This window comes from Piliocolobus tephrosceles, chromosome 1 (genome assembly GCF_002776525.5).
Source record: "Piliocolobus tephrosceles isolate RC106 chromosome 1, ASM277652v3, whole genome shotgun sequence".
NCBI classification, from domain to species: Eukaryota; Metazoa; Chordata; class Mammalia; order Primates; family Cercopithecidae; genus Piliocolobus; species Piliocolobus tephrosceles.
In genome coordinates, this window is record NC_045434.1 from 203575650 (window position 1) to 203602396 (window position 26747).

The 26747-nt window shown below is 46.9% G+C and overlaps 1 protein-coding gene across 1 annotated transcript in view; it reads left to right on the forward strand.

The window, feature by feature from the left end:
- UBR4 (ubiquitin protein ligase E3 component n-recognin 4) overlaps nucleotides 1–26747 on the forward strand; it is a 137967-nt gene that overhangs the window by 103500 nt on the left and 7720 nt on the right. Inside the window, exons 81-101 of the mRNA XM_026455924.1 lie at nucleotides 1282–1411; nucleotides 1518–1675; nucleotides 2392–2501; nucleotides 3038–3179; nucleotides 3567–3648; nucleotides 3976–4149; nucleotides 6622–6743; nucleotides 7700–7897; nucleotides 8593–8673; nucleotides 10986–11073; nucleotides 11626–11753; nucleotides 12653–12760; nucleotides 13300–13419; nucleotides 14186–14376; nucleotides 14831–15004; nucleotides 15399–15498; nucleotides 19686–19904; nucleotides 20727–20840; nucleotides 21845–21987; nucleotides 22388–22513; nucleotides 23953–24147. Of these exons, the coding sequence (XP_026311709.1) occupies nucleotides 1282–1411; nucleotides 1518–1675; nucleotides 2392–2501; nucleotides 3038–3179; nucleotides 3567–3648; nucleotides 3976–4149; nucleotides 6622–6743; nucleotides 7700–7897; nucleotides 8593–8673; nucleotides 10986–11073; nucleotides 11626–11753; nucleotides 12653–12760; nucleotides 13300–13419; nucleotides 14186–14376; nucleotides 14831–15004; nucleotides 15399–15498; nucleotides 19686–19904; nucleotides 20727–20840; nucleotides 21845–21987; nucleotides 22388–22513; nucleotides 23953–24147 (2903 nt within the window). The remainder of the gene's footprint in view (nucleotides 1–1281; nucleotides 1412–1517; nucleotides 1676–2391; nucleotides 2502–3037; nucleotides 3180–3566; nucleotides 3649–3975; nucleotides 4150–6621; nucleotides 6744–7699; nucleotides 7898–8592; nucleotides 8674–10985; nucleotides 11074–11625; nucleotides 11754–12652; nucleotides 12761–13299; nucleotides 13420–14185; nucleotides 14377–14830; nucleotides 15005–15398; nucleotides 15499–19685; nucleotides 19905–20726; nucleotides 20841–21844; nucleotides 21988–22387; nucleotides 22514–23952; nucleotides 24148–26747) is intronic.

A 26747-nucleotide genomic window follows, 5' to 3' on the forward strand; every position in this document is an offset into this window, starting at 1 on the left:
ATGAAGGTTAGTGTAATGAACTATGAAAAGTTTATTGATGTGATTTCAGAGTCCATACTACAGCAAATCTTTCAGACCCTAGAATTTGTTGAGTTTTGGTGTAGTCTCAATGAAAAAAATCCATAACTAGTTGAAAAAGCTGTTAAAATATTCTTTCCTTTTCCAACTGTATATCTGTATGAGGCCAAATATTTTTCGTATACTTCAACCAAAACAACCTGTCATGACACTTTGACCATAGAAGCAGATATGAGAATCCAGATGTCTTATAAAGCAGTCATTAAACAATTACCAAAAATGTAAAACAGTACCACGTCTTTCTGTAGGTTATTTTTGCTTTGGAAAACATAAAATTTAGGTTGACAAATAATAGATTTACTCTTCTTTTTAAATGAATTAACAAATATCTTAAGAATTTCTCAGTTTTTTATTTTTATTTATGTATGTATGTATTTTTGAGACAGGGTCCCACTCTGTCACCCAGGCTGGAGTGCAGTGGCACGATCTCAGCTCACTGCAACCCCTGCCTTCTGGTTGCAAGCAATCCTCCTGCCTCAGCCCCCTGAGTAGCTGGGACTACAGGTGTATACTACCATACCCAGCTAATTTTTTTGTGTTTTGTATCGAAATGGAGTTTCACCATATTGGCCAGGCTGGTCTTGAACTCCTGGACTAAAGCATCATCTGTCTGCCTTGGCCTCCCAAAGTGCTGGGATTATAGGCGTGAGTCACCACGCCCAGCCAGTTTTAATTTTTAACATGAGAAATGTCAATAGATACAACCATGTAAAGCAAAACTCTCTGGAGTCCTTAATAATTTTCGAAGAGTATAACAGGGTTCTGAGGCCAAACAGCTTGAGACGCGCTGGCCTGAAGTGTCTGTCTGTGGCTCTCTCTCTCTGCAGGCTGCTTCTAGTTAGTGACAGTTTGCATGCTGGAGGCTGCTCGTGACCCTTGGAAGATTTATGCTTGGGAAACTGCAAATCAGCCATGGGATAGGAATTAGTGTATGTGCTATAGGATTGTCTGTAGGAAGCCAGCCACAGATTCTGCTGCACAATAAAAATCATTGACCTTAAGCTCAGTGTGGAGATACTGCTGCTAAATTGGATCAAAATGGTTAACAGGAACACATATTTGGGCATAAAAGATACACATGTTGATCCTCCTGATCTTCTTGCCTTTGCACGTCACCCCCTGGGGCACCAGTGCCATGCTGTTGGGGCTGTGGCTCAGGCATGCCCTTGAGCGCCCTCACCTTGCTCCACTTGCCTCCTCCAGGATGTCCCCGTCGAGGCCCTTACCACGGTGAAGCCATACTGCAATGAGATCCATGCCCAGGCTCAACTGTGGCTCAAGAGAGACCCCAAGGCATCCTATGATGCCTGGAAGAAATGTCTTCCTATCAGAGGTATGTCTTTCTCTTCAAGATGCCGGGAAGTCCTGCCTGTGCTCTGACAGCCCTGCCTTCTGTCACTCTTGTTTACTTACCTACCCCTGCAACCTTGGCCTTGCAGGGATAGATGGCAATGGGAAAGCCCCCAGCAAATCCGAGCTCCGCCATCTGTATTTGACTGAGAAGTACGTGTGGAGGTGGAAACAGTTCCTGAGCCGTCGGGGGAAGAGGACCTCCCCCTTGGATCTCAAACTGGGGCATAACAACTGGCTGCGACAAGTGAGTGGCCACTTCTGGACTCTTCACCCCCTGCGCCCCTGACCCCAGACTCTGAGCAATGTGTTTCTGCCCCTCACCATGTGTCTGTGCTGCCATCCCTTCTTTCTCTTTGCTGTTCTTGCTTCCTTTCAAACAGGGAGTGAGTACAGGTTCTTGGTTGTAGCTGTTGGGCTAGCATGGTGGGCTGGCCGAAACAATTTCCTCTGTTTATCTCAACAAGCTCCTTATGCTTTCTGCTTTCCTCCCTGACCATAGTCCCTTTTCTCCTTCCACTTCTCATATCTTCTGCTGTCCTTCCCCTCCCTCTTCTTTCTAGCTAGAGTAATTCTATGTTAGGTAATGCATTTGTCCATTGATTTATAAAATAAGAAATATTTGGTTTACATTAAATCAAAGTATTCAGCATATAAGTGTCCCCAGAAAAGAATGATCTTTGCTAAGGAAGATCCCTTTTTCCTACTTCACTTATTATAGGTGTGTTCTTCACATCTCCTGATGGAGAAGTCTCCACGCAGAAGCAGGGCTCTTTCACAGCCCCCTTCCCCATCTAAAACAGTGGAGTCTTGTGTTAGCTGGTGATTTTTACCTCTAATATTTTCCTAGAGAGCTGCCCAGAAGACCTCTCCTAGACGGGTGGCAGTTGACTGCCCTGCTGGAGGCCTGGTGAGGCAGGGCATCCCCTGAGCCTACGGCCTCTTCTCTCCCCTGTCCTGCAGGTGCTTTTCACTCCAGCAACGCAGGCCGCACGGCAGGCAGCCTGTACCATTGTGGAAGCTCTCGCCACCATTCCCAGCCGCAAGCAGCAGGTCCTGGACCTACTTACCAGGTGCTGTTTGGGAGTGGGATGGGGAGGGTGGTTAGACTTCCTCTAGAGCCTTTTCATCTTTCCCGGGGGAATCCATGGATCAGGGTAATGAAAGGCACACCTCATTCCCTATAGAAGACCCCAGAAACACCAAAGTGTTAAAAAGCTGACTATTAGCGATAGTAGTGGTGGTGGTGGTGAGGGTGTTAGCAGCAGCAGCTAATATTTGAGATCTTATGCTGCTAATATTTATCGAGATTGAGTGCATAAATGCTTGGCATGCATTATCTTCTTTAATTCCCTCATAGCAATCAGTGCCACAATGTGAATGCTTAGATTCTGTGGCATTCACTCCCTGTGGTGTGCTCTGAGTGCTTCGTAGGTGTGGGAAATTCCCATGTGGGAATTGGAGCTTTCTTGGATGCTGTTCCTCCCTCTAGGAAGCAGGAGAGACAGACAGCAGAAGATAGGAAAGATTGGGAGGAGAAAGGGGAGCCTTGGAGCCGTTTGAAATGTTAGAGTTCTTGACTAGAGTGCCCTGTCCCTCCTGGTGGCAGTTACCTGGATGAGCTGAGCATAGCTGGGGAGTGTGCGGCCGAGTACCTGGCTCTCTACCAGAAGCTCATCACTTCCGCGCACTGGAAAGTCTACTTGGCAGCTCGGGGAGTCCTACCCTATGTGGGCAACCTCATCACCAAGGTATCTTACCCTATTGCCCAAGAGAGCCCCTTCCCTAATTCCCCCTTCATTGTACCTGGATATAAACTCTACCATGGTGTTTTGTTGGTTTATTTTTGCTGAGAAGAAATACTTGTTGAAGGGGTTTGGAAATTTTTTTTGACTTTATTATATTTATTATATGGCTATAGCAAATTCTTGGGGGCATATAGACTGTTTACAGTTTTTAAGCAATCCCTTACCAGTGCTGCAACTGTTCTTGGCCTCCTGGAAAGGAGTTCTGCAAGGATTCGATTAAGAAGATGTAACTCCTGAGTGTCTAGTGCTGCAAGCTCCTGGGACAGTGGTGGAGGTAACTGGTATCCTTGGCAGTGCTGTCACACTGACTGCACTTGTCATCCTGTTTAGGAAATAGCCCGTCTGCTGGCCCTGGAGGAGGCTACCCTGAGTACCGATCTGCAGCAGGGCTATGCCCTTAAAAGTCTCACAGGTAAAGAGAGCCTCCTGGACCTTCCTTTAGGGCATCCTGAGTGTTTTAGGGACAACCCTTAGTTCCTTGGGTACTGGGGTTGACTCTCTTCTGTCTTGTACTGACCTTAGTGCAGATTTAAGCTCTGCATTTTTTTTCTGTATTGATAGATTTTGGTTTTGATACCCTGTTTGCTATTGACTGTTTCTGCTCGTTGAACACCTGCTCTGTGCCGTGCACAAAGGCAGATTTTCCCTGCTTTTTGAGTTGCTCATAATCTTTTGAAACACAGACCTTCCTTATGTTCTCATCCAGAGCTCTCACAGCAACATTTTCCTGTCTCCACAGGCCTTCTCTCCTCCTTTGTTGAGGTGGAATCTATCAAAAGACACTTTAAAAGTCGCTTGGTGGGTACTGTGCTGAATGGATACCTGTGCTTGCGGAAGCTGGTGGTTCAGAGGACCAAGCTGATTGATGAGACGCAGGACATGCTGCTGGAGATGCTGGAGGACATGACCACAGGTAGCACTGCCCAGCGGCCTGGAGCCTGAGACACGGTCCCTTCTGGGGCTGGCGAGGTGCATTCGACCAGTTTCCTCCAGTTCTACAGAGCCAGAGGAGGACTGGCAAACGTTTCCCTGCATTCAAGGAGAGGCTCATTTCTTGACAAAGTGTTGGCTCTTGGAATTTTAAATTCTAGAGCTGGGCTCACTTTGGATTTTTCATGTTGAGCTTATAGAGTGGTACAGGGTCAAAGGCTCTCTGATCGGTGTTTTTTATCAGTCTGGAAATTCTCAGCCATTGTCTCTTTAATCCCCTCTGCTGTGTTCTCTTTCTTTTCCTTGTGAAACTCCATTTTCACTCTGTCATCTGTATCTCTCCTCTCTTTCATAATGTTCATCTCATCGTGTATTTATGCTGCATTTTTGACAGTTTGTTCAATTCACTTTTTCTTCACTAGGTGTGAATGTTTAATCAACCTGTTGAATTCTTGTAGTTCTAGATTTTATGGTCTCTTTTTTATTTATTTGTTTATTTTTTGAGATCGAGTTTCGCTCTTGTTGCCCAGGCTGGAGTGCAGTGGTGCGATCTCGGCTCACTGCAACCTCTGCCTCCCGGGTTCAAGCGATTCTCCTGCCTCAGCCTCCCTGAGTAGCTGGGATTACAGGCATGCGCCACCATGCCCAGCTAATTTTGTATTTTTAGTACAGATGGGGTTTCTCTATGTTGGTCAGGCTGGTCTCAAACTCCCAGTCTCAGATGATCCACCTGCCTTGACTTCCCAAAATACTGGGATTACAGGTCCGAGGTCTCTTTTTTAAAAATTCATATTTCCCTCCTTTATATGATCTATAAGCATATTAAACATTTGTGTCTGATAATTCTAAAATTTGAGATATTTACAGGCCTGATTCTGCAGTTTGTTATTTTGGCTCTTACTCATGATACCTTAAAGTCTTGTGTTTTATGAGTTTTGACTGTGACCTCATATTTTTTAGCTTTATCTATGGAAATTCTTTAGGACTGGGCCAAAGATGGGTTTCTCCAGAGAAGATAAAGCACTGCTTCTGTGAGGCAGTGCAGGGCACTGCTGTCCCAGTTCTGAGCCTCAGGATTTTCAGACCTCCTAGGTAGTGAGAGGTTTGAGCCACAAACCCCTATGAAGGGACAGCTCATTACAAGTCTTCAGAGGAGATTTTTCCCTGCCACTTGATGGTGACGTTTAAGAAAAGTCAATTTCCTCAGTTATTTGGTTGGGGGAAGTGTATAGCCGATCTCTGCACCAAGGGTGTAGCTTTTTGGGGTGCCATATTTGTATTTGTGGGGCATGGGGTTGGGGTTTTCTGCTAGACTCTTTGCCTCAGTGGATTCTGGGCTTTATCCACCTCTCAAATCTGGGCAGGGAATGGAAACCAAAGCTCAATGCAAAAACTGACTCATGTTTTGCTTATCTCCCTGGCTTCCCGATTTCTCTTAGTTTTTGGCTTTTGGCTGTTCTGTGTTAGTGTGGCAGTTCACTGATACATTTTTATTCAACACTTTAGATTGTTTTTGAGTGGTGGAGAGTGAGGAGTAGGTCAGGGAACCTCGTTTGCTTTATTGCCCGAAATGGAACTCTTTCTGATGCCATTTTCGTCATGCCATACTGAACTGGTTTGTGACTTTGTCAGGGACCTTTACCGTGTTTTGTTTTGTTTTTTTTGTTTTGTTTTTTTTTTTAATTCAGACCCACCCGGGAATGCAACAGTGGGACTTTTTTTTTTTTTTTTCCCTCCGCCGAAGTCTCACTCTGTGGCCCAGGCTGGGGTACAGTGGTGTGATCGTGGCTCACTATAACCTCTGCCTTCTGGGCTCAAACCATCCTCCCACCTCAGCCTCCTAAGTAGCTGGGATTATAGGCATGTACCACCACGCCCAGTTAATTTTTGTATTTTTTGTAGAGATGGCATTTTGCCACATTGCCTAGGCTGGTCTTCAACTTGTGAGCTCGAAGTGCTCACAAGACCTTATTTTTTAAAGACCGTATTTTCTCACGTTCATGTTACTTTAAGGTGTCTTTTTTTGCTTATAGGGGACATTCTACCTAATCTTTTAGAATGAAGCTAAAAGCTATAACTTGCTTTTGATTTGACTGGAACACAGGATTATTTGACATTTTCTGAGTGCCTGTTTTGGGCAAGGAGATGCCAGTTAAATAAGGCATAGTCCCTCTCCTTGAGGAGGTTATATCCTGAGAGAGAGCAAGACATATACACAGCCAACCATGATGAAGTGTGTGGACTTGGGTGTTATGGGTTTCAAACTGAATGTGGTCTGAGGATAAAATCAATCAGCATCAAATTTCCAATTTGAACTATTGATATTGCCATGTAGGGCATTTAAAGACTTACCAGGCAGAAATAATTTGTCAGTGATGGTACTTCAGTTAGAAGTCTCATTTCAGCTTCCATGGGAGAGGCTCTTTCCTAACTTGGCCGCTTTGATTTCTGGCAGGTACAGAATCAGAAACCAAGGCCTTCATGGCTGTGTGCATTGAGACAGCCAAGCGCTACAATCTGGATGACTACCGGACCCCGGTGTTCATCTTCGAGAGGCTCTGCAGCATCATTTATCCCGTAAGCAGTGCGGTGCTTCCCGTGGCTCTCGAGTGTCAGCACGGGCCACTTTGCCCTGAAGCCTGTTGGTGATTCATTAAAGTTATGGGGAATTGTACCAGCTGTGGGCCACTTAGTCTTTAGTGAAAGAAGATCCACCGCATAAAAGAGAAGCAACCTCATAATTTTCCTCTTGCTAACGATGGGACATTTAATGACCTTCCTTGGTCTTATTTCTTAGATTCAAGTAAAGAATCATGTTTTTTTAAAAACTAGGTCTAACCTCCATTACCAAAATCCCATAGCTTATCAATCCAACATGCTGTGGAAGAAGCAGTATTGAGCTAGAATATAAAGATATTTTTACTCTCTTCCTTCTTTAGCTGCCCTGTATTTTGTGCACATGTGCAGCGTGTGTTTTTTTCTCTAGCCTGAGCTGTGTGGAAGCACAGTATTATACAGAGAACCCTGCCTGCTCTTGAGGAAGGATGAACACTAGTATCATGAAATGAGAGCTAGCAATGAGAGCTCATTGGGGGTGTGTACCTGAGTGTCATGTCGCATAGAGAAGAAGCCCCTTTCTTGACTTCAGGGTCATCAGTGACAAAGTCCTCTGGCCCCAAATTGGTTAGCATCACATGAGACTGGCAGGAGGGGGAAGGAAAGTCCCTCCTTGCACCCCTTCCCTCATTTCATTAATACATCTCTCATATGTCACTCTTTGCTTGTTTTGTTAGGCTTTATCTCCTAATTCACCCTGGGGTTTCAGGGAAGATGCTTGATATTTTAGACTACTTGAGTTAGTTTAGAATTTTGGAAGTACCTCTGAGTTTCCTGTCCTTTATATCTTTAAATGTTTAGGGGGCTTGCTGAGTTTGGTGTGTTTACTTTGAGCATCCATAGAACAAGGTAGCATAGTATAAATCTCCTCCTCTGCCATCCATTCTGATGCACCCACCCTGCTCTCCGTCCTCCAGGAGGAGAATGAAGTCACAGAGTTCTTTGTGACCCTGGAGAAGGATCCCCAACAAGAAGACTTCTTACAGGGCAGGATGCCTGGGAACCCGTATAGCAGCAATGAGCCAGGCATCGGGCCGCTGATGAGGGATATAAAGAACAAGATTTGCCAGGACTGTGACTTAGTGGCTCTCCTGGAAGATGACAGTGGCATGGAGGTAATGACCATAGGACAGTGCTGCCCACGTTTAAGATTAGGGGCTTCTTCCTAGTCTAACCAAATCCAGATACTTCTTCCTAGTAGCTGATTAACTTGGGGCAGGTGGCCTTCAGTTTCCCCGCTCTATAAGTTGGGGTTAATGATTCCCACCTTTCTACCTCACCTAGTGCTAAGGTTAATAACCTGTAAAGGGCTCTGCCCAGTGCCTGGCAGGAAGGAAGCATATTGTTAGTGACTGTTGGTTGTAGTGGTGGTGGGTATTTATTATTGTTGTTGCCTCTGGCAGAGACTTCTCGGTGAGTCTGAGTTACTGAACCCCTAAATACTGGCGTTTTACCCCCTGTGCAGGTTTATATCCCTGTGTCAGTTACTTTCTGGCAGACCCTTGAGGGTCTGACATTTTTGCATAGTGAAAAGCCTTTTCTGGTGCTGAACTTGCAGGAGAAGGTCCCCAGTGGGTGTGTCTAAGCTGGAGCCCATGTGTGGGTTAGGGATGTTTGCAGCCCCTGAAATTTGCACAAAATTCTGTGTGTTTTGCATACATGTGGATATTTTAAGAGTGGGAGAGTTGATAGGTCCATGACATATAAAAGTTATAAATTATGAACCATTACCATAAGATGCCCTTTGCTCTTAGATTTTACTTGTCTTACAATTATTTGGAATAACAGTTTCACCTGCTTTTCTGTTCAGCTTCTAGTGAACAATAAAATCATTAGTTTGGACCTTCCTGTGGCTGAAGTTTACAAGAAAGTCTGGTGTACCACGAATGAGGTATGTGCCTGCTTTCTTGTTTGGAGGTGTGGTTTAACTTTTCTGACTTATGCAGACTTGAACCAGCAGGAGCCATTGTTCATCATCACTTACTTGGCTTGTAGCAGCTCTCTAAGGCTTTACTTTCCCTGTTTGGGGTTGTGTGGAGAAAAACCAATCATCTTGTTTTCCGTTGGAGGCATCTGACTAATGGAAGGACATTTAATGACCTTCATGAATCTTCAGGAAAGCAAAAGCATTTTGCTGGGCTGTGCAAGTTGTCAAACCCCAAGGACTGAAAGCCAGGGGGTGTTGAAGGAGGCTCTGTGCTGGAAATGCTTGCTGTCTTGTTCCCTTCAATATGGACACCTGTCAACTGAGATTAGTTCTCAGCTTTTATGGGCCTGCTCACTTAGTAGAACATTTTTCCAGTAGCTGTGTCAAGGAGCATCATTTCTGTTTTACTAATTGGGGAATGGAGGCTCAAACAGGCAGTTGTTCTTGAGGAGGAGAAAAGGGAAATGAAGGAAGTCCAGTGCTCTGGGCCTTTTGGTCATCACGAGTGATGCTATTTGTCCACTTATGGACGTATTAGATGGTCCCCTTCACCTTTCCCTCCTTTCTTAGTCTCCATTCCTTCCTTTCCTGTCTTCCTGTTTCTTTTTCTTCCCCTCCATTTCTCTCTCCCATTGCCATTTCCTCCCTTCTCTTGTTTCTATTGGGAGGAGAGGTCTTTAGTACATGAATCAGGTAAGTAACTTAATTACAGCAAACTAGTGTAGCTGAGATGCACAGCAAACTTTTCTGGACTTGGTCCCAAATACTTCTGTAGAGTTTGAGAAACTAAATTGGCAGTATACTATTTGTACATTTTGGTCTTTAATTTGTTACATATTTCCGCCTCTCTCCTTTCTTTTGTCCCACTGGGCTGGGAATCCTGGTCACTGTTGACTGTTGGTCTACTGCCAGTTGGGTCGGTGTTGCACTGTTGGCCGAGGGACAGGCAGAGAACTGTCCCAGCCAATACATCTTGTCACAGACATTTTAGCATCAAAACAGAACAATACGGATTTAATCCCTGATGCACATAAAAAATTAAGACCAAGCTTCTGTGGGCACTCTTGTAAATGGTGGTAGTGAACCCACAGACTACACAAGGGTATCTCCCTTGAATGGTGAAGCAAGATAGAAGTTGAGAATCCTTTGCCCCTCTCATTGATGTGCTTAATCCAGTTAGAAGTAGTTTTCTGGCAAAGTCCAGTTTGTGATAGCCTTTGTTCTGGGACTTCAGCTTCCTTTCTCTATCTTGCCCTCCATTTCCCTGAGAAGCAGCCTACCTCTTTAGCTACTGACTAGAACCTGCTCTGTGTTCAGTGTCTGTGGTGGTTCTCTCTCTGAGGAATTCTCACTGGGCTTCCGTAGCCAGAAACACTTCTGCAACTGGCCTTTCTGGCACGTTGTCTTCCTCCAGGGTTTCCTGTCCTGAAGCTAAGCATAGACTTGGAGGCAGGCTGCTTGAATCAGTGTGCTACCAAATCCCCCAATGGATTTCATCGAGGGTCACTTTGAGCTCCAATTTCTAGTCTGCAAGATGAGAATAATATTAATATATGTGCTCAGTGCCAGAAATATAGTGAACTTTCCTGATCCTCCAATTTAGTGAAGTTGCTGTAATTTTGTCATTTATAAAAGACTTGATTCTTATTCCTATCAGATTGTGGGTTTAGCTTAAAGAATTGTGGATGAACCCCCTCCTTGTATGGTTATATGAAGACGTCCGAATCTCTATAGGCAAAGATTGATGTACTCTCTTTTCCTGTTTTGATTCCCGAGGCTTGAGTCAAAGCTCTTTGATTTAAATGGCCTTTCTTGTCCTGGGTAGTAGTCCCTATTGATAGGAGAGAGTTTCTACTCCTGAGGAAGGTCCAAGCTTGGAATTAGACCTCCGCTTATAGCTTGGTAACCTTGAACGAGCTGTGTAACCTTTTGTAAAAGGATCATATAAAGTACTTAATTAGCATAGGACCTGGAACAGAGTAAAACATTCAATAAATATTTGTTAAATTATTACATAGTGTTCTAATGAAGTGGAAGGAGATAGTGTCTTTAAAATGTTTCATACAATGCCTAGCTTCTAGTAGACACAAAATAAAATTAGCATTCTTTCCCCTAAGTGAATTGCTGTGCATTTGGATTCTAGATGCTGTGGTTGAGACCTTGTAGAAAAATAGAGGCTCTCCACATTGCTGGGGCTTTAAGCAGGACCAAGTATGGAGTCCTTTGCATTTGTCTGGGCCTGTTTCTAAGTACCTTTCTCCACTTTCTCTGCTCAGGGAGAGCCCATGAGGATTGTTTATCGTATGCGGGGGCTGCTGGGCGATGCCACGGAGGAGTTCATTGAGTCCCTGGACTCTACCACAGGTAGATCACAGACGGCGCTGCACATGGGATCTGAGGCTCGGGACTCATGAGCGGCTCACGCCCTGGGACTTAGGGACGTTCTCAGGAGCTTCTCTGTTGTACCTCTACATCAGAACTGTGGGGAGATTGTTTCTTCAATTGAGGAAAAATAGAGGTGTCTGTGGCATGATGCAGGTACCACTGAGGGTTCAAAAAAAAAAAAAAAAAAAAAAACACCAAACTTCTAGAGGAAAATGCAATTAACAGTGAACTGGAGTTCAGATTGATTTTTAACTCCCTCTTCCCCCCGCACTCCATTGATGGTATTGGTGCTCATACTTTGACATTTGAGTAAGCAATTTGAATTGACTTGAAACTTTGAAAAAGCTCCTACTGAGAGTGGGATAGTTTAATATCATCCATCATTGACCCCTTTTATTGACTGTATCTTTATTGGAGATATGGAAAAGTTCTGGCAGCCATCAGCCAGGAAGAGGGCTGTTTTATCCTGGCCTATTTTATTCCCATCATCACCTTACCCTCCATTGTTGCTTGGCTTCCGTTCTCCCCTAGATGAAGAAGAAGATGAAGAAGAAGTGTATAAAATGGCTGGTGTGATGGCCCAGTGTGGGGGCCTGGAATGCATGCTTAACAGACTCGCAGGGATCAGAGATTTCAAGCAGGGACGCCACCTTCTAACAGTGAGTTGGGAGCAGCAAGGTGTGGGGGCCAGCCTTTCTGCACTGGGAGAGGCCCCTGTGGAAAGAAGCTATGGCCACTGTGTCATTTTACCCTAGAGGGCAGTGTGGTGCCATGGAGCAGTGCGAGCCAGTGAAGGACTTGGCAGTTAGCACTACATTCTTAGGCATGCCTCTTCCCGTCCTGCTGGCCCACTTCCCTTCTCCAATACCTCTTTATAGAGCCAGCATCTGACCGTCTTTCCCCAAATAACTGCACTTGTGTTAACCATTATCATAGTTGTTGTTTTTAAAATGGATTTTATAATGTAACTCATTTCTTGCATTATAGGGTTTAATTTGGGTATTCATCCAACTAATCTCCTTAGCAAGGATTAGAGCATTCCAGAGAGGCACCACAAATATTATACTGTTATTTTCACTAACCCCCCCCCCCCACTCCCCCAGGGTTTATGAGAATATATAGTATTGTTATTATTGTGCCTTTGTTTTAAATGACCTGTGTGGTTCTGAGCTCTCACAGGCCACGAGCTTTGGGATCATTCTCTTTACTCTTAATTTAGGGTCTGGATTGTTTCTGGGATTTCCCCCAAGACAACAAACAGAACATCACCTCTTCCATTAGGAACTGGTGTCACTGCTGTTGTATTAGAGATGGTAGAGATATATCCAGCCAATGGAGCTACCTCTGGAGACAACTGCTATTTAGAATACCAGCCTAATGTGAGAGCGCAGCCATCTCACTGTGTCCCCTGAGGGGCCACTTCTCCCTCCTGTCCTCTTCATTTCAGGAGGAGCCCCTGCTGATGGTGTAGACCCTGCTTAGACATCCCTTTCCTACTGGCCCCCACGTCCTACATTCTCATGTCACCTCATGGGTTTTGACTGGCTTTTCTTGTCAGGTGCTACTGAAATTGTTCAGTTACTGTGTGAAGGTGAAAGTCAACCGGCAGCAACTGGTCAAACTGGAAATGAACACCTTGAACGTCATGCTGGGGACCCTAAACCTGGTAAGGAGCATGGGCTGCAGGTGAAGAAGTGTGGGCCTTGGAAGTCTGGGTGCGAAAGACATCTCAGTTCTGGGCTCAGATGAAATGGACTCACGGCCTCTTCAAGCCCTTCATCTCTCTGACTGACTGGTGCAGAGGCTTGGGTCATTCAGCTGCTCTTCTCCTCTGGCTGGCTCACCCCCTGCCCCCATGCTGCTGCCATGGCACCCAAGAGCTGCCTCGCTCCTTTCCTGAGTTCAGATCAGAGATAAGAGGAAGGCAGTCCCTTAAGCAGTCTAGACTACACACCAATGGGAAAGAAGTGCCCCTCTCCTTGGGGCAACAAAGAAAGAGATCTGGAACTTCATGTTTTCCCTGCCATCAAAAGCTCACACGCTTGTCTCCCTCTCAGAAGATGCGTATACACGCACATTCATACACATGGTCATACACACATGGTTTCTGGGGAATAGGGCCATGAGGGCATCCTTGAGAGCAGTTATCAGTGGTAAGTGGCTGTGGTCTTATTCTGGGAGTGACTGGGTCTCCTTCTCCTACAGGCCCTTGTAGCTGAACAAGAAAGCAAGGACAGTGGGGGTGCAGCTGTGGCTGAGCAGGTGCTTAGCATCATGGAGATCATTCTAGATGAGTCCAATGCTGAGCCCCTGAGTGAGGACAAGGTGAGTGAGGCCCAGCCCCTCCATCTGCAGGCACTGAGAGCCTGCACTGTCTCATTGCCCACAACAGGCCTGTTAGTGTCTGGCTTAGCCTACTTGAGGATGACGGATCCTGCTTAAGCTTTGGAATGTCAGGACTCAACTAATGATGACATAATTGTATTAAAATGTGAAATCTTTGGATTCAGAGCAAGCACAATTGCTAAGGATAGCCTTTTACTCGAAAGCTGCTCATTAATGGAATCGTGGCATGTCCCCATTGATAGGCAGGGGCTTTAGCTTTAGTCCAACCTTTCATTTCATAATTGAGGAATTGAAGAGCCCACTTCATTTCCCTGGACTTGGCATTTCCTCAGCTGTGGTACATAGTTGGTTACTGGTGGAATCAGGCCTAGAACCCGGGTCTCCAACTCCCAGAATTTCTCTCCACCTATTATACCTGTATTTTCCTCCATTCTTATTGGTGCTAACGATTTGGCTAGAGCTATGACCAAGTGAATGTCCAGCAGCCTGCATTCTCTTATAGGAAGGGAAAATTGTATTGGTATATTTTGACCACCTGAGACTATTAACAGGCCTGTCTCGGAAATTTAGGAACGAATTTCTCAAGTGAAACTGTTTGTTATTCCCCAAGAAGTGCCGAGACACAGTTCTTCTAGGGGTACTCCTGATGACTCTGATGGAAATGCTGACTTTTCGGGCTCAGATGTTGGCTGCAGCCACAGTCCTGACTGGATTAATGGCATGTCCACCCTCTTTTCTGTTGCAGGGCAACCTCCTCCTGACAGGTGACAAGGATCAGCTGGTGATGCTCTTGGACCAGATCAACAGCACCTTTGTTCGCTCCAACCCCAGTGTGCTCCAGGGCCTGCTTCGCATCATCCCGTACCTTTCCTTTGGAGAGGTGGAGAAAATGCAGATCTTGGTGGAGCGATTCAAACCATACTGCAACTTCGATAAGTATGTTACTTGGATTTCATATAGTGAAGTGAGTCTCCACTAAAACCCTGAACTAGGTCTGTGAGATGAGGAAGAATCCCCTGAATTTCTATTAGATTTTTGTGTCCTTGTTCTGGCTTTTAAGGAGCTCAGTCTAGTTGGGAAGTGAATAGTTAGTATTATATTAGAGTAGCAATTGGCTAGGCAGAGAAGGCAAAGTGGTTGGTGAGATAGGAATATGATGAGATGGAGCCACGTGTGCGTCTATGTGAATGCAAGAGAAAGCTGTGACTGTGGGAGATATAGCAGGTAACAGGGAGAGTCGCAGGAGCCAGGGCAGATAGGTCTTTGTGTCACATTAGGGAACTTAGCCTTGATCTTCTCTAGGCTGTTGACAGTTGTTAACCAAGAGGGTGACATGATTGGGTTTTGTCCTGCCTTTCATACCCTCAAACTCTTTGTTCTTTTCTCCTAGGTATGATGAAGATCACAGTGGCGATGATAAAGTCTTCCTGGACTGCTTCTGTAAAATAGCTGCTGGCATCAAGAACAACAGCAATGGGCACCAGCTGAAGGATCTGATTCTCCAGAAGGGGATCACCCAGAATGCACTTGACTACATGAAAAAGCACATCCCTAGCGCCAAGAAGTATGAAGCCCTCCTGTAGCAGGGCTGCTTTGCCTCCCCTTTGCCCTTTCCTTTTCCTTCTCCATCAGCATCTTGGTGTAAAGCTTCACGTATGCTCCTTGCCCTCCTTGAGGCCTCCCAACCCCTTCTGGAAACTATGTGGGTGACCATTCAACCACTGCAGAGTCCTTGGGGCTTACGGGAAAAGGATGGCAACTTTTTGGTTTCTACTTAGAGTACTCACTTCTTTCTGGCTCTTCAGCTGAGCTGGGTGGTTCTGTGTGATTCTTCATGACACTCAGAGAGGGTCACGATTAAACACTCTCGGGGAGTTTAAACAAGCCAGAGTCGTCAACTGGTTTCTAGGTAGCTTTGGCTTCCCTGAGCTGCTGATAAGCCTTCCTTTGCTTTGCAGTTTGGATGCTGACATCTGGAAAAAGTTTTTGTCTCGCCCAGCCTTGCCGTTTATCCTGAGGCTGCTTCGGGGCCTGGCCATGCAGCACCCTGCCACCCAGGTGGGTAGCCAGGACAGGTAGTGTGAGGGTACAGGTGTGCAAGTATAACCACCCTAGTTCACCTTGAGACATGACTTACCCTAATACATGAGACTCCTAGAGCAGAAGTGAGCCTCAGAAGTCATCTGCTTCATCTCTCTGTGTGCTGAGACAAGTAAGCTGTATTTGTGATGTACTCATTCTTAAGTGGGGCTTCACTGTCTAATGGGTCAGCTGTGCAGCTGTTGAACTGTGAGGGATTGGCTGACCAGAGAGTAAAACACTTGAGTGTCTGGCCATAGTCACTAGGACACTTATATTACCATCACCTCTGTTTTCTCTGCCTCAAGCAGCTGAACACCTTGTTCTTAGGCCCACCCATTCCACTCCGCAGATCATTCGTGATTTCTCCCAACAGGGCTGAGCGTTAACCTTTCACAAATCCTATCCTGATGCCCTGGATAGATGGCCAGGGCTGGGTGTTTTTTTAAATTGAAGTTTTAATTTGGAGATTATTATAAATTCACATGCAGTTGTTAAGAAACAATACAGAGAAATCGTGTGGGTCCTTTTCCCACTCTCCCCCAATGGTAACATGCGGAACCGGAACACACACCACAATCAGGACGTAGACATCAGTGCCGTCAGGACGCAGGGCAGTTCATCAGCACAAGGGTCCCTCTTGTTGGCCTTTCGTAGCCACATCCGTCTTCCCCGACTCCCGTGCCACAAGTCCCTGGCACCCACCAATCTGTTGTTCATTTCTGTAACTTTGTAATTTCAAGAATGTTGTAGAAATGCAGTTGTACAGTATGTAACCTTTTAGGATTGTCTCTTTTTTTTCTCAGCATGATTTTCTGGAGGTTCATCCAGGTTTGTTTAACTGTTCACCCATTAAAGGACACCTGAATTGTTGCCAGTTTTTGGCTGTTATTTATAAAGCTGCCATGAACACTTGTGTGCAGGTTTTTGTGTGAATATAAGTTTTCATTTTTCTAGGATAAATGCCCAAGAGTGCAGTTACTGGGTTGTACAGTAGTTCAGTATTTTGTTTATAAGAAGCTGCCGAACTGTTCTCTAGAGTAGCTACAGCATTTTACATTTCCCTGAAAATGTATGGCTGCTCCAGTTTCTCTGCATCTTAGCCAGCATTTGGTGACTATTTTTAGTTTGAGCTGTTTGGTAGATGTGCAGTGATTCCGTCTGGTTCCGTGTTTTCCTAGTGGTTCATGATGTTGAATGTCTTTTCATGTGCCTTGTTTATCTTCAGTGAGATGTCTGTTCATGTCTTTTGCCCAATTTCTAACTGGATTGTTTGTTTTTTAATGTTGACTTTTGAGAGTCCTCAGCATTGCATTTTTTTCTATTTGTGCTGTTCTGCATTGAAAATAGTTCCACTGTCTCATTTGATAATCTGTTCTGCTAACTCATTCCAAAAACATGGCAACTTGAGTACAGGAAAGTTACTTCACTGTGTCTCACTGAAATTCCTTTTCTAAACTTTTGTTCGACTCAGTGGAGTCATAATTGGTATATATTTGTGGAGATACTTTTTCCTGCATAGGAATTCCACATGTATTGTTTTCCATATCCTTGTAACATCTCTATTTTGTATATGGATAAATCGAGGAACACAGTTGTGATTTCGCCAAAGGCAACACAATGAGTTTGGAATTCAAAGTCAGCTGATTTCCAGGCTGCTGCTGCTGCTGCTGCTGCTTCTTCTTTCTTCTTCTTCTCCTTCTCCTTCTCCTTCTCCTTCTCCTTCTCCTCCTCCTCCTCCTCCTCCTCCTCCTCCTCCTCCTCCCTCCTCCCTCCTCCTCCTCCTCCCTCCTCCCTCCTCCTTCTTCTTTTTTCTCTTGAGATGGAGTTTTGCTGTTGTCACCCAGGCTGGAGTGCAGTGGCACGATCTTGGCTCACTGCAACCTCTGCCTCCCGGGTTCAAGCGATTCTCCTGTCTCAGCCTCCCCAGTAGCTAGGACTACAGGCACCTGCCACCATACCTGGGCAATTTTTTTTAGTAGACATAGGGTTTCACCATGTTGGCCAGGCTAGTCTCCAACTCCTGACCTTGGGTGATCCACTCGCCTCAGCCTCCCAAAGTGCTGGGATTACAGGCGCGAGCCATTGTACCTGGCCTTCCAGGCTTATTCTTAGTTACCAAATTGAATTACTTTCTTTAGAATAAGGCCTTATCTAGTTAGGTACTTGGCATTTATGCTGTGGCCATTCATTTTTCTTTCAACACATATTGTGTAGCTGGTCCTGTGTTAGGCTGAGGAGACAGTCGCGGTCTGTGCCTGTTGGGAGCTTACTGTCTGGTGGAAGATACAGCCAAATACAGAGTAATAACTAAACAGTGAGATAGACGCAGTGTGGAAGGGGCTGGGGCCTAAGGAAAGAGGAGTGTTAAGTGGAGGGCATGGCACCTACAAAGGCTCAGAGGCCAAAGAGAGCTTAAAAAGCCTTCCAAGAATTGAAAGCAGCTGCAGTGGGAGGTGAGGCATGGCGAGAGCTGCCGATGGAGACCCGAGCAGGGGCAAGGTGTGTTCTTTCTCCCGGAAGAGGAGTATGGGTTTTCTCTTGAGGGCAGTGCCCCGGCCGTATTTTAGAGAGTGAATTCAAAGGCGGTCAGATTGGAGGTAGGAAGAACAGTTGACAGGCTTTTATTGTAATTGAAGTGAAAGAAATGGTGGCCTGAACTAGCTCATGGATAGATTCAACAGAGATTGAGCTGGGAGGAAGAATAAATGGGATTTGGAGAGTGACTGAACATGAGAAGTGAAGAAGCTGGATGAATCAAGAACCCTGCTCGGAGATCGAGACCATCCTGCCTAACATGGTGAAACCCCGTCTCTATTAAAAATACAAAGATTAGCTGGGCGTGTTGGTGGTGCCTGTAGTCCCAGCTACTCAGGAGGCTGAGGCAGGAGAATGGTGTGAACCCAGGAGGCGGAGCTTGTGGTGAGCCGAGATTGTGCCACTGCACTCCAGCCTGGGCGACAGAGTGAGACTCCGTCTCAAAAAAAAAAAAAGAACCCTGCTCAGTTTCTGGACTGAGTGATGAGGTGAATGGTGGTGCCACTGAGATGGAGCAGATCAGAGGTTTGCAAGTAAGGTGGAGGAGAGTTCATTAGACTATGCTATGAATGTATGGTCTGTCCTATTAATAACTAGAATGTAAGTTAAATGAGGGCAAGGTCTTTGTTTTCCCAGCACCAAAAACACATGTGCAAGCATGCACACACAGTAAACAGCCAGAATGTTGAGTTTGGGAAATCCGGAAAAGCTCAGTACGAGTTGAAATATGGGCTTAGCATTTAGGAGCATGAGACATGAGGGAATAGGTAATTTTGCTGAGACACAAATTGGAAGCAGACTTACTGTGAGAACAGATTTATGAGCTGCTGAGTGATCTACTGGCTGTGTTGTTTTCAGCCTATTGTCTCATATGTAGTAATTGCTGTCAAGTCACTTGTGACAGGGTGGTGAGGATTTCAGGGATGTGGTGATATTTCTCAGTGAGCTCACCTGGAGCGCTTTTTCCAACTACACCTGCCTTTAGCCTTCTGATGTTCTCCACCCCTGTTTATTACGTGGCCCTGTATGTAATGACTTCCAGCTTTTTCAGGCACAGAGGTTTCTTGTTAATATCTTTTTTGTGGTTTAAGTTTTTAATGTCCATACCTGCTTGTAGTCATTGCACCTCTAGTATCCCTAGCCTGAGAAAACTGTGCTCCTAGGTTTGGTGGACCCAGGGGCTCCCAGTTGGAGAACTTAGGCAGGTCCTTATGAGAACGTCCAGCGCCTGCTCTGGCTGGTGAGTTCACCACTTAGGACTCGTCAGGTGCTGCTGCTTGTCTTACCAGAATAAGGGAATCTTCTCCTGACCCCTTTCCACATCCTCTGTGATGGATGCTTTGCATATGTTATCTAGTTTTCAGTCATCACAGCAACTCTTGCATTATCCCCATTTTATAGATGGAAATACTGAGCTTAGAGCATAGGAACTGGTCAGAGGCAGTGGCAGAGCCAAACCCTCTTCCATTTGTCTGTCTGTCAAAGTGTGGAATCAAAGGACCTGATTGCAGCTGAGCAGGTGACATGAGATGGTGCACAGTGGTTGAGTTTCTAAACCTTTAAGCTCCCGGGAAGAAGGTTTGTCTACGTAATTGGAGGCATGAGTCTCTCTGGTCTCTTATTGGCAGGTTCTGATTGGAACTGACTCCATCCCAAACCTACATAAGCTGGAGCAGGTGTCCAGTGATGAGGGCATTGGGACCCTGGCAGAGAACCTGCTGGAAGCCCTGCGGGAACACCCTGATGTAAACAAGAAGATTGACGCAGCCCGCAGGGAGACCCGGGCAGAGAAGAAGCGCATGGCCATGGCGATGAGGCAGAAGGCCCTGGGCACCCTGGGCATGACGGTAAAGCTACCTCCCAGAGTCCCCATGTTTCTGCCCACACTTTGGTGAGGAGGTGGCCATGGGACAGCCCTGGGGTTGGCCATGGGGAGAGAGAAGGCTGGACAGAGGAGGAGGAAGGAACTAGGTGTGATCGGCCCTCTCAGAGGTGGGACTACTATTGTTCTATCATACAGATGAGACTCGGAGTAAGTGACTTACGAAGTTTACCAAAACAGTAAACCGCTGATAAGAGCTGTTGTTTATTGAGGACTTATTTAAGCCCTCAAGTTGTTCTAGGAGGTAGATATTGTTATACCCATTTTCCAGATAAAGTAACTGAAACTGAGAGTGAAGTAAATAGGCCAAGGCACCTCACTAATAAGTGGTTGACACAAAGGGCTCTGTGCTCTTCTAACTCCCACCTTGGAGGAAGCAGAGTCCTACAAGCTCCTTCTCCAAAGCACAGACTTGAGTGTCAGCAGTTGAAAAGCTCACGTGGGAACAGTGACTGAATCAGTGCGACAGCCCTTGGAAGCTGAGACTTGGCATTGCTGGCACAAAGATGCTGGCACGAAGAAAGGGGGCTTTTCTGATGGCAGGTGGCACCTTGCCAGGGCTCCAGCTGGGTGGTTTCCTTTGCTCCAGTGGCTCCTGTAGGAAGAGAGAATAGCAGAAGGGCCTGGGTCTTTATCCTCCTTGGAAGAGAGCTCAAGGGCTTTCTTCTCATGCACCTGTCCTTTTAGTGGAGGTAGAAGGTTAGCCCTGTTCCTGAGCATCCCCAAGCTAGGGTGGGGGAGGGTGTATGGAAGTCCCCCTTGACATGCCGCTGGGGTTCCCCTACAGACAAATGAAAAGGGCCAGGTCGTGACCAAGACGGCACTCCTGAAGCAGATGGAAGAGCTGATCGAGGAGCCCGGCCTCACGTGCTGCATCTGCAGGGAGGGATATAAGTTCCAGGTACAGCTGCTGGGCTGCGGTCGGTCCTGAGGGCCCAGCCTGGCCCCTTGTTCTAGGTAGCGTCCCCCTCCTCTCCAGGCCATTTTGTTCTTAGCTAGGCAAGGTCAAGGCCTGCATCTTAGGAGATTAACAAAAGGACCAGCTGTCCTCTTTAGAGGCAGGAAGGCAAACTCATCTGAACTTTAGACTTTGTTATCTTTATCATCGTCATCATGACAAATGCTACTGATCGGATTCTTCCTGTATGTGAGGCCTCATGCTCAGAGCTTTGTGTAAACTGGATAATTTTATTTAAACCTGTAAAAAGTCTCAACTTGTGGTTAAGCAAACAAAGGTCACATGGCAGAGCCAGAATTCCAGCCTAGGCTTCTCAGACTCCAGACCTCGGCTTTTAAAAACACGCCATGCTGCCTCCATTCAGAATAACTGGGGAGAAAATCAGAACTTTCTTGGCTTATCCAAACTAGATTCCACCTGAAAGGAGCAGAGCAACCAGTGACCTGCTGGCTCTCCTGAAGGCTCAAAGGTGGCCTTGGCCTCTTCTCTCCAGCTTGAACTTATTGCTCAGAACACAGGCTGTGGAAGGGCAGGTGCCTGGGCCACAGGGCTCGTTAGTTCTGTATAATGCAGGTTCCTCAGAGCTACCTGGCAGGTTTTGAAAAGCAAGGGAATATCGAGAAGTCACTTCTGCATTTTCAGACAGATGAAGCACAAAGTAAAGAAAGATGGCCGAGGCTTGCTAATGTGTCTGCCTCTACATCTGCACCGCATCCCCTTCTTACTGGTTGCTCCCATAATCCTCATTTCACTAGGGCTGCGCCCAACCAAGTGCTTCACCAACAGACTGAGGAACTGGCCTCATCTGCTCTTCTGAACTTCCCTAGTGAGAGCAACATGAACCCCAAGGCATTGTCCAAGAAGGGCGACAGTTCCCCTCTGCTCTGCTTCCCCTGAGCCTGACTTGGAGTTTCTCCTCTCCTCTCCTTATGTTGTCATCTTTGCAGCCCACGAAGGTCCTGGGCATTTATACTTTCACGAAGCGGGTAGCCTTGGAGGAGATGGAGAATAAGCCCCGGAAACAGCAGGGCTACAGCACCGTGTCCCACTTCAACATTGTGCACTACGACTGCCACCTGGCCGCTGTCAGGTAGGCCCTGGCTCTTGCGGGAAGGCTCCTTCAGTAGGCCTGCCTGTGGGCCTGGAGGGGGTGGGACTGCCATCCTCGTGGTTTTAAATCTGCTCCTTAGGGTCTGGGGAGTAGGGTGTTCTGCCTGACACCATATAGGTCCCCAAGCAGTTATTTGAATGATAGGAAAATATGCTTTGGCCTGGGCCCAAGGCTGGTGAGAGCAGCCCTGCCTACCTGAATCAGCAAAGCCAGCATGTACCACATTGAGGCTACAAATGGCAAATTCTCTTCGCAGGGTCAGGAGCCTGGGCTGACTGACTTCTTAGTGTTGGCACGCGCCCACCCCCACCCCCGCCCAGGTGCCTGGTTGCCACCTTAATTCCAGCAGTCGCTTGTCCCTGCTGTCCTCCCTATCCAGGTTGGCTCGAGGCCGGGAAGAGTGGGAAAGTGCCGCCCTGCAGAATGCCAACACCAAGTGCAATGGGCTCCTTCCGGTCTGGGGGCCTCACGTCCCTGAATCAGCTTTTGCCACTTGCTTGGCAAGGTGAGTGTTGAGTATTTTTCGTGGTGGGATGGAGGGGATTTGCAGGGGATGGGACAAGACCTGCTATCAACCCAATCCTTGGTGACCCCATTTCCTGTTACCTTCCTTGGGAATCCATGTCTGTCTGTTTGGTGACTGGGGAACTGTCCAGAGCAGACAGGGTGGGGGATGGAAGCTTACTCAAGGGGTGACCTGACATGGCCTGCCACAGGGTGGGAGGAACCAGCACCCTCAGCTTACTGGGCACCAGATGAAATTTCTGGGTCTTCACTACGCCTTTGCAGATCTTATGACATAAGATGTGGGACCCCAACTTGGTCCTTGAGGCCAGAATTTCTGAGTTCACTTCTACAGCATGTGGCTCTGAGGTTTAAATAATGAAAGTGGCTTAGTGGCAGAGGGGATGTTGGGCTCCTTAGAAGGCCTCCCTGGTCCTGAAAACTCAGATAAGAATAGCTAAAGCGTCTGTGAGGTCCTCATGTCTTGCTGATGCCTTGTGGAGTGGTGCCCCACCCCAAGTCCTGTTTTAAAGCTCAGGGATAAAACCATGCCTGTCAAAAAAACAGGCATCTGACAGTGATAGCGGGCAGCATGTTGAAATGCTTAACCTGTATTCTTTTGTTTTGAGACAGAGTTTTGCTCTTATCACCGAGGCTGGAGTGCAATGGCGTGATCTCGGCTCACTGCAGCCTCCGCCTCCCAGGTTAAAACGATTCTCCTGCCTCAGCCTCCCAAGTAGCTGGAATTACAGGTGCCTGCCACCACACCCAGCTAATTTTTGTGTTTTTAGTAGAGACAGGGTGTTACCATGTTGGCCAGGCTGGTCTCGAACTCCTGACCTCAGGTGATCCACCTGCCTTGGCCTCTCAAAGTGCTGGGATTACAGGTATGAGCCCCCGCGCCCAGCCAGGCATGTATTCTTATATACATTGTACAGATGAGATGCAGAGTTTGAGCAACTTGTGCTCGAGGTCACCCAATTACTAAGAGGCATAGCCCAGATAGATGGGAACGTGTATTGACATAGGGGGAAAAAAAATGCCTTTGTTTGGAGATTGAAGAGCTCATTCGTCTGGACAGATCACTTTGTCAGTCAGAATGGATGAGTTCTACATGTCTTCCTCCAGAGTGTACTTCACTTGCAGCCATGTTATGTCCTACAACATTGATCCATTAAGAAATGGGCCCCCAGGAGTGGTGGGCTCTCATCATAACTTGGAGAGTGTCACATTCAGTCACTGCAGAAATGAAAATGTCCTATGGCCTTGTCATCCTGCTGGCCCCAGCCTTGGCCTCAACTTTCCCTTTTATTCTTGTCTCCATTTGCAAACCTTTGCAGCTGTCAGGCCCGGGAGTATTGGAAGGAGGCTCTGTCTCCCAAACTGCGTTTTCACCAGGAACTCACTTCCATTTCATTGTTTGTTCTGCTTCCCCTCCAGACACAACACTTACCTCCAGGAATGCACAGGCCAGCGGGAGCCCACGTACCAGCTCAACATCCACGACATCAAACTGCTCTTCCTGCGCTTTGCCATGGAGCAGTCGTTCAGCGCAGACACCGGCGGGGGCGGCCGGGAGAGCAACATCCACCTGATCCCGTACATCATTCACACTGTGCTTTACGTCCTAAACACGTCAGTACCCTGTGTTCCAGGGGCGGCATCTCGCACACCTACCCTGCATCCCTCTGCCCAAGATCCCTCAGCTTTTTCATAGCCTTTCTTGCTAGTTCCAGAGCAAGTGTCTGGCTTGAGGCAGCCTTTTTGCCGAGGTGGGGATCCTCATCTGCATTCTTTTAGGGCCACACAGAAAAAGCAATAAAGGGAACTTCCTTCCCCCAAACTGCCCTGTCTCCCACCATGGGCAGCCCAAAGACCACATCCTTGGACCGACCTACAGCTCATGGGGGAGCAGAAAATGGGAAAAGTCAGGCCCCTGAAGCCTCTACTTCGATGAAACTGCTACTTCTTCTTTCCAGACTGTTCTCTTGAATAGGGGGAGGCCACAGGTCAGAACTGCGCCCACATCGTTAGTCAAGGGCATATGGTTTGTTACAGGTGATGGTTTCCCATCAAGGGGATGCAGCAAAGCTAAGGACCCAGTTCATAAATGGAAAACTGGATTTGTTATCCCTGTTTTCTCTACACTGGGTAATGCTTCTGGCAAGTGTGAAGGGAAAGGGAATGTTCAAGATTGTCTGGGAAAGTCAACCGACAAGGAAGGCAGCCAGGAAAAAAAAGAGATTGGTAGTTTTATCCATATACACATTATGGGACAGTTAGGTTGGTACCTGGAAATACAATTTTAAAAAAGCACTTAGGCCAGGCACGGTGGCTCACGCCTGTCATCCCAGCACTTTGGGAGGCCGAGGTGCTGAGCCCAGCCTAGGCAACATAGTAAGACTCTGTCTTGTTAAAAAACAAATTGTTTTAAATTAGCCAGACACACACCTGTAGTTCCAGCTATTCGGGAGGCTGAGGTGAGAGGATGGCTTGAGCCAAGTAGGTTGAGGCTGAAGTGAGTTGTGACCACACCACTGCACTCCAGCCTGTGCGACAGAGCAAGACCATGTCTCAAAGAAAAAAAAAATTAGGAGATTGACTATCCTTTAGCTCTTCCATTTAATTCACTGTTTCATGCTTGTAGGCCCCATCTCCTAGCAAGAGGCTTACAGTTCCCTGTTGCAAGGTTGTGTACAGCTCACCCTGGGTAGCTGCAGCACAGTTTAGGCAACAGGACAGTCCGTCTCTTGTCTTTTCTGGTTCTTTCTCTTCAACAATGTTATTTTTTCCTTCCCTCCCGTTTCCTTGTGAGATAAAAGGCTGACCTCGAGACCACAGGCTTCATTGTTAAAACACACAGGGGCAGGTTGACATCAGTGCATTACACCATCTGCTGAACTGCTTCGACTGGCGGGAGCAGTACCCGGCAGCACTGATAGTACAGACCTTCCCACTGTCCAAATGTCGCTCCTTCTCAGTGTTCCTGGGGCCCTGGACAGAGCCCTGGGTAACTAGGTGTCAGTATATTTCTGAAAAGCCAGACATTTGTAATTCTCAAGTCCCTTCATTGGAAAGGGGATTGGCTCTCTCACAGTTACTTTGGTCAGCCCGAGGCTGACCCAGAAGCTTCACAGAGAGGCCTTGCTTCTTGGCCACAGACTGCTTCCCAATTGACAGCTATCCAATTGACATTGGTGGGCGCTTGGTCACGGCGGGGCTGAGTGCCTTTGGTGGAATATATGTGTATGGAGGCAAGTATGTCACAGCATGGCCAATGTAAGCCAGACCAGGCCTGAGCAGGTCCTGCAGCAGCCAAAAGCCTCAGATTCCTTACAGGGCTGGAAGATCAAGTTGAGTGTACCCATCCATGCCCATCTGCAGGCAGCAGAAGCAGGTAGGGCGTCCTTGCACCCTCTCCTCCTGCTTTCCCAGAGTCCAGCATCTGTGCCAGTGCCAACTATAGACCTGGTAACTTGGGTTCTAGTGTTGTGTTTGTCCCCACCTCTCCCCACCAGTGCCCCATGGAGTTAGGATAGGGCATCAAGCATTCATGGCATGAGAGCACCATTCCGGTTCCAAGGAGAGAGTGTACCCAGAAGCATGTCATCAGGAAGGACTTAAGGCACCTCTCAGTGCTGATTCCGTCAAATGTCAAAGCTTCAGCGTGGAGAAGGAGGTAGGGTTAAGATGGACAGGCTTCCTGGCTTCAGAGCCCCGTTCTTTCCACGGTGTGAGACTTTGTCAGAATCCTTACCTCCTGCGTACTGCGGTTTTCTGTTTCTTTAAAATTGGGATAGTGGTGGCACCTGTCCCATAGTGTTCTTGTGAATACCCAGTGAAATAATCCCTGTAAAGCACTTAGAGCAGCGCCTGGCACTGAGTTTGCTGTGGTCATCATCATCATCATCATTGCAACTTAGGACACATGAGGACAAGAAGCCGCACTCATCTGGGAGAGACTGTTCTCACGAAGGCAGGAGGACCTAGATCATAAGACAAACCGGAAGAGGGAGCCTAGGAAAGGAACCACATGCAAATTTAGTGCAAACCATGTAAACATAACATAACAAGACTATGTGGAGCAAGGGGGAGTCAGGCTGTGGACCCGCTAGGAAATCTTGATTCATGTTTTGGCCCCATTACTCACTAGCTTGGTGACTGGGCAAGTCACTTCACTTTTCTGGGCCTCTGGAGTTACTAGCACAGTTCCGTGTTGGGGGGATTATGAATGT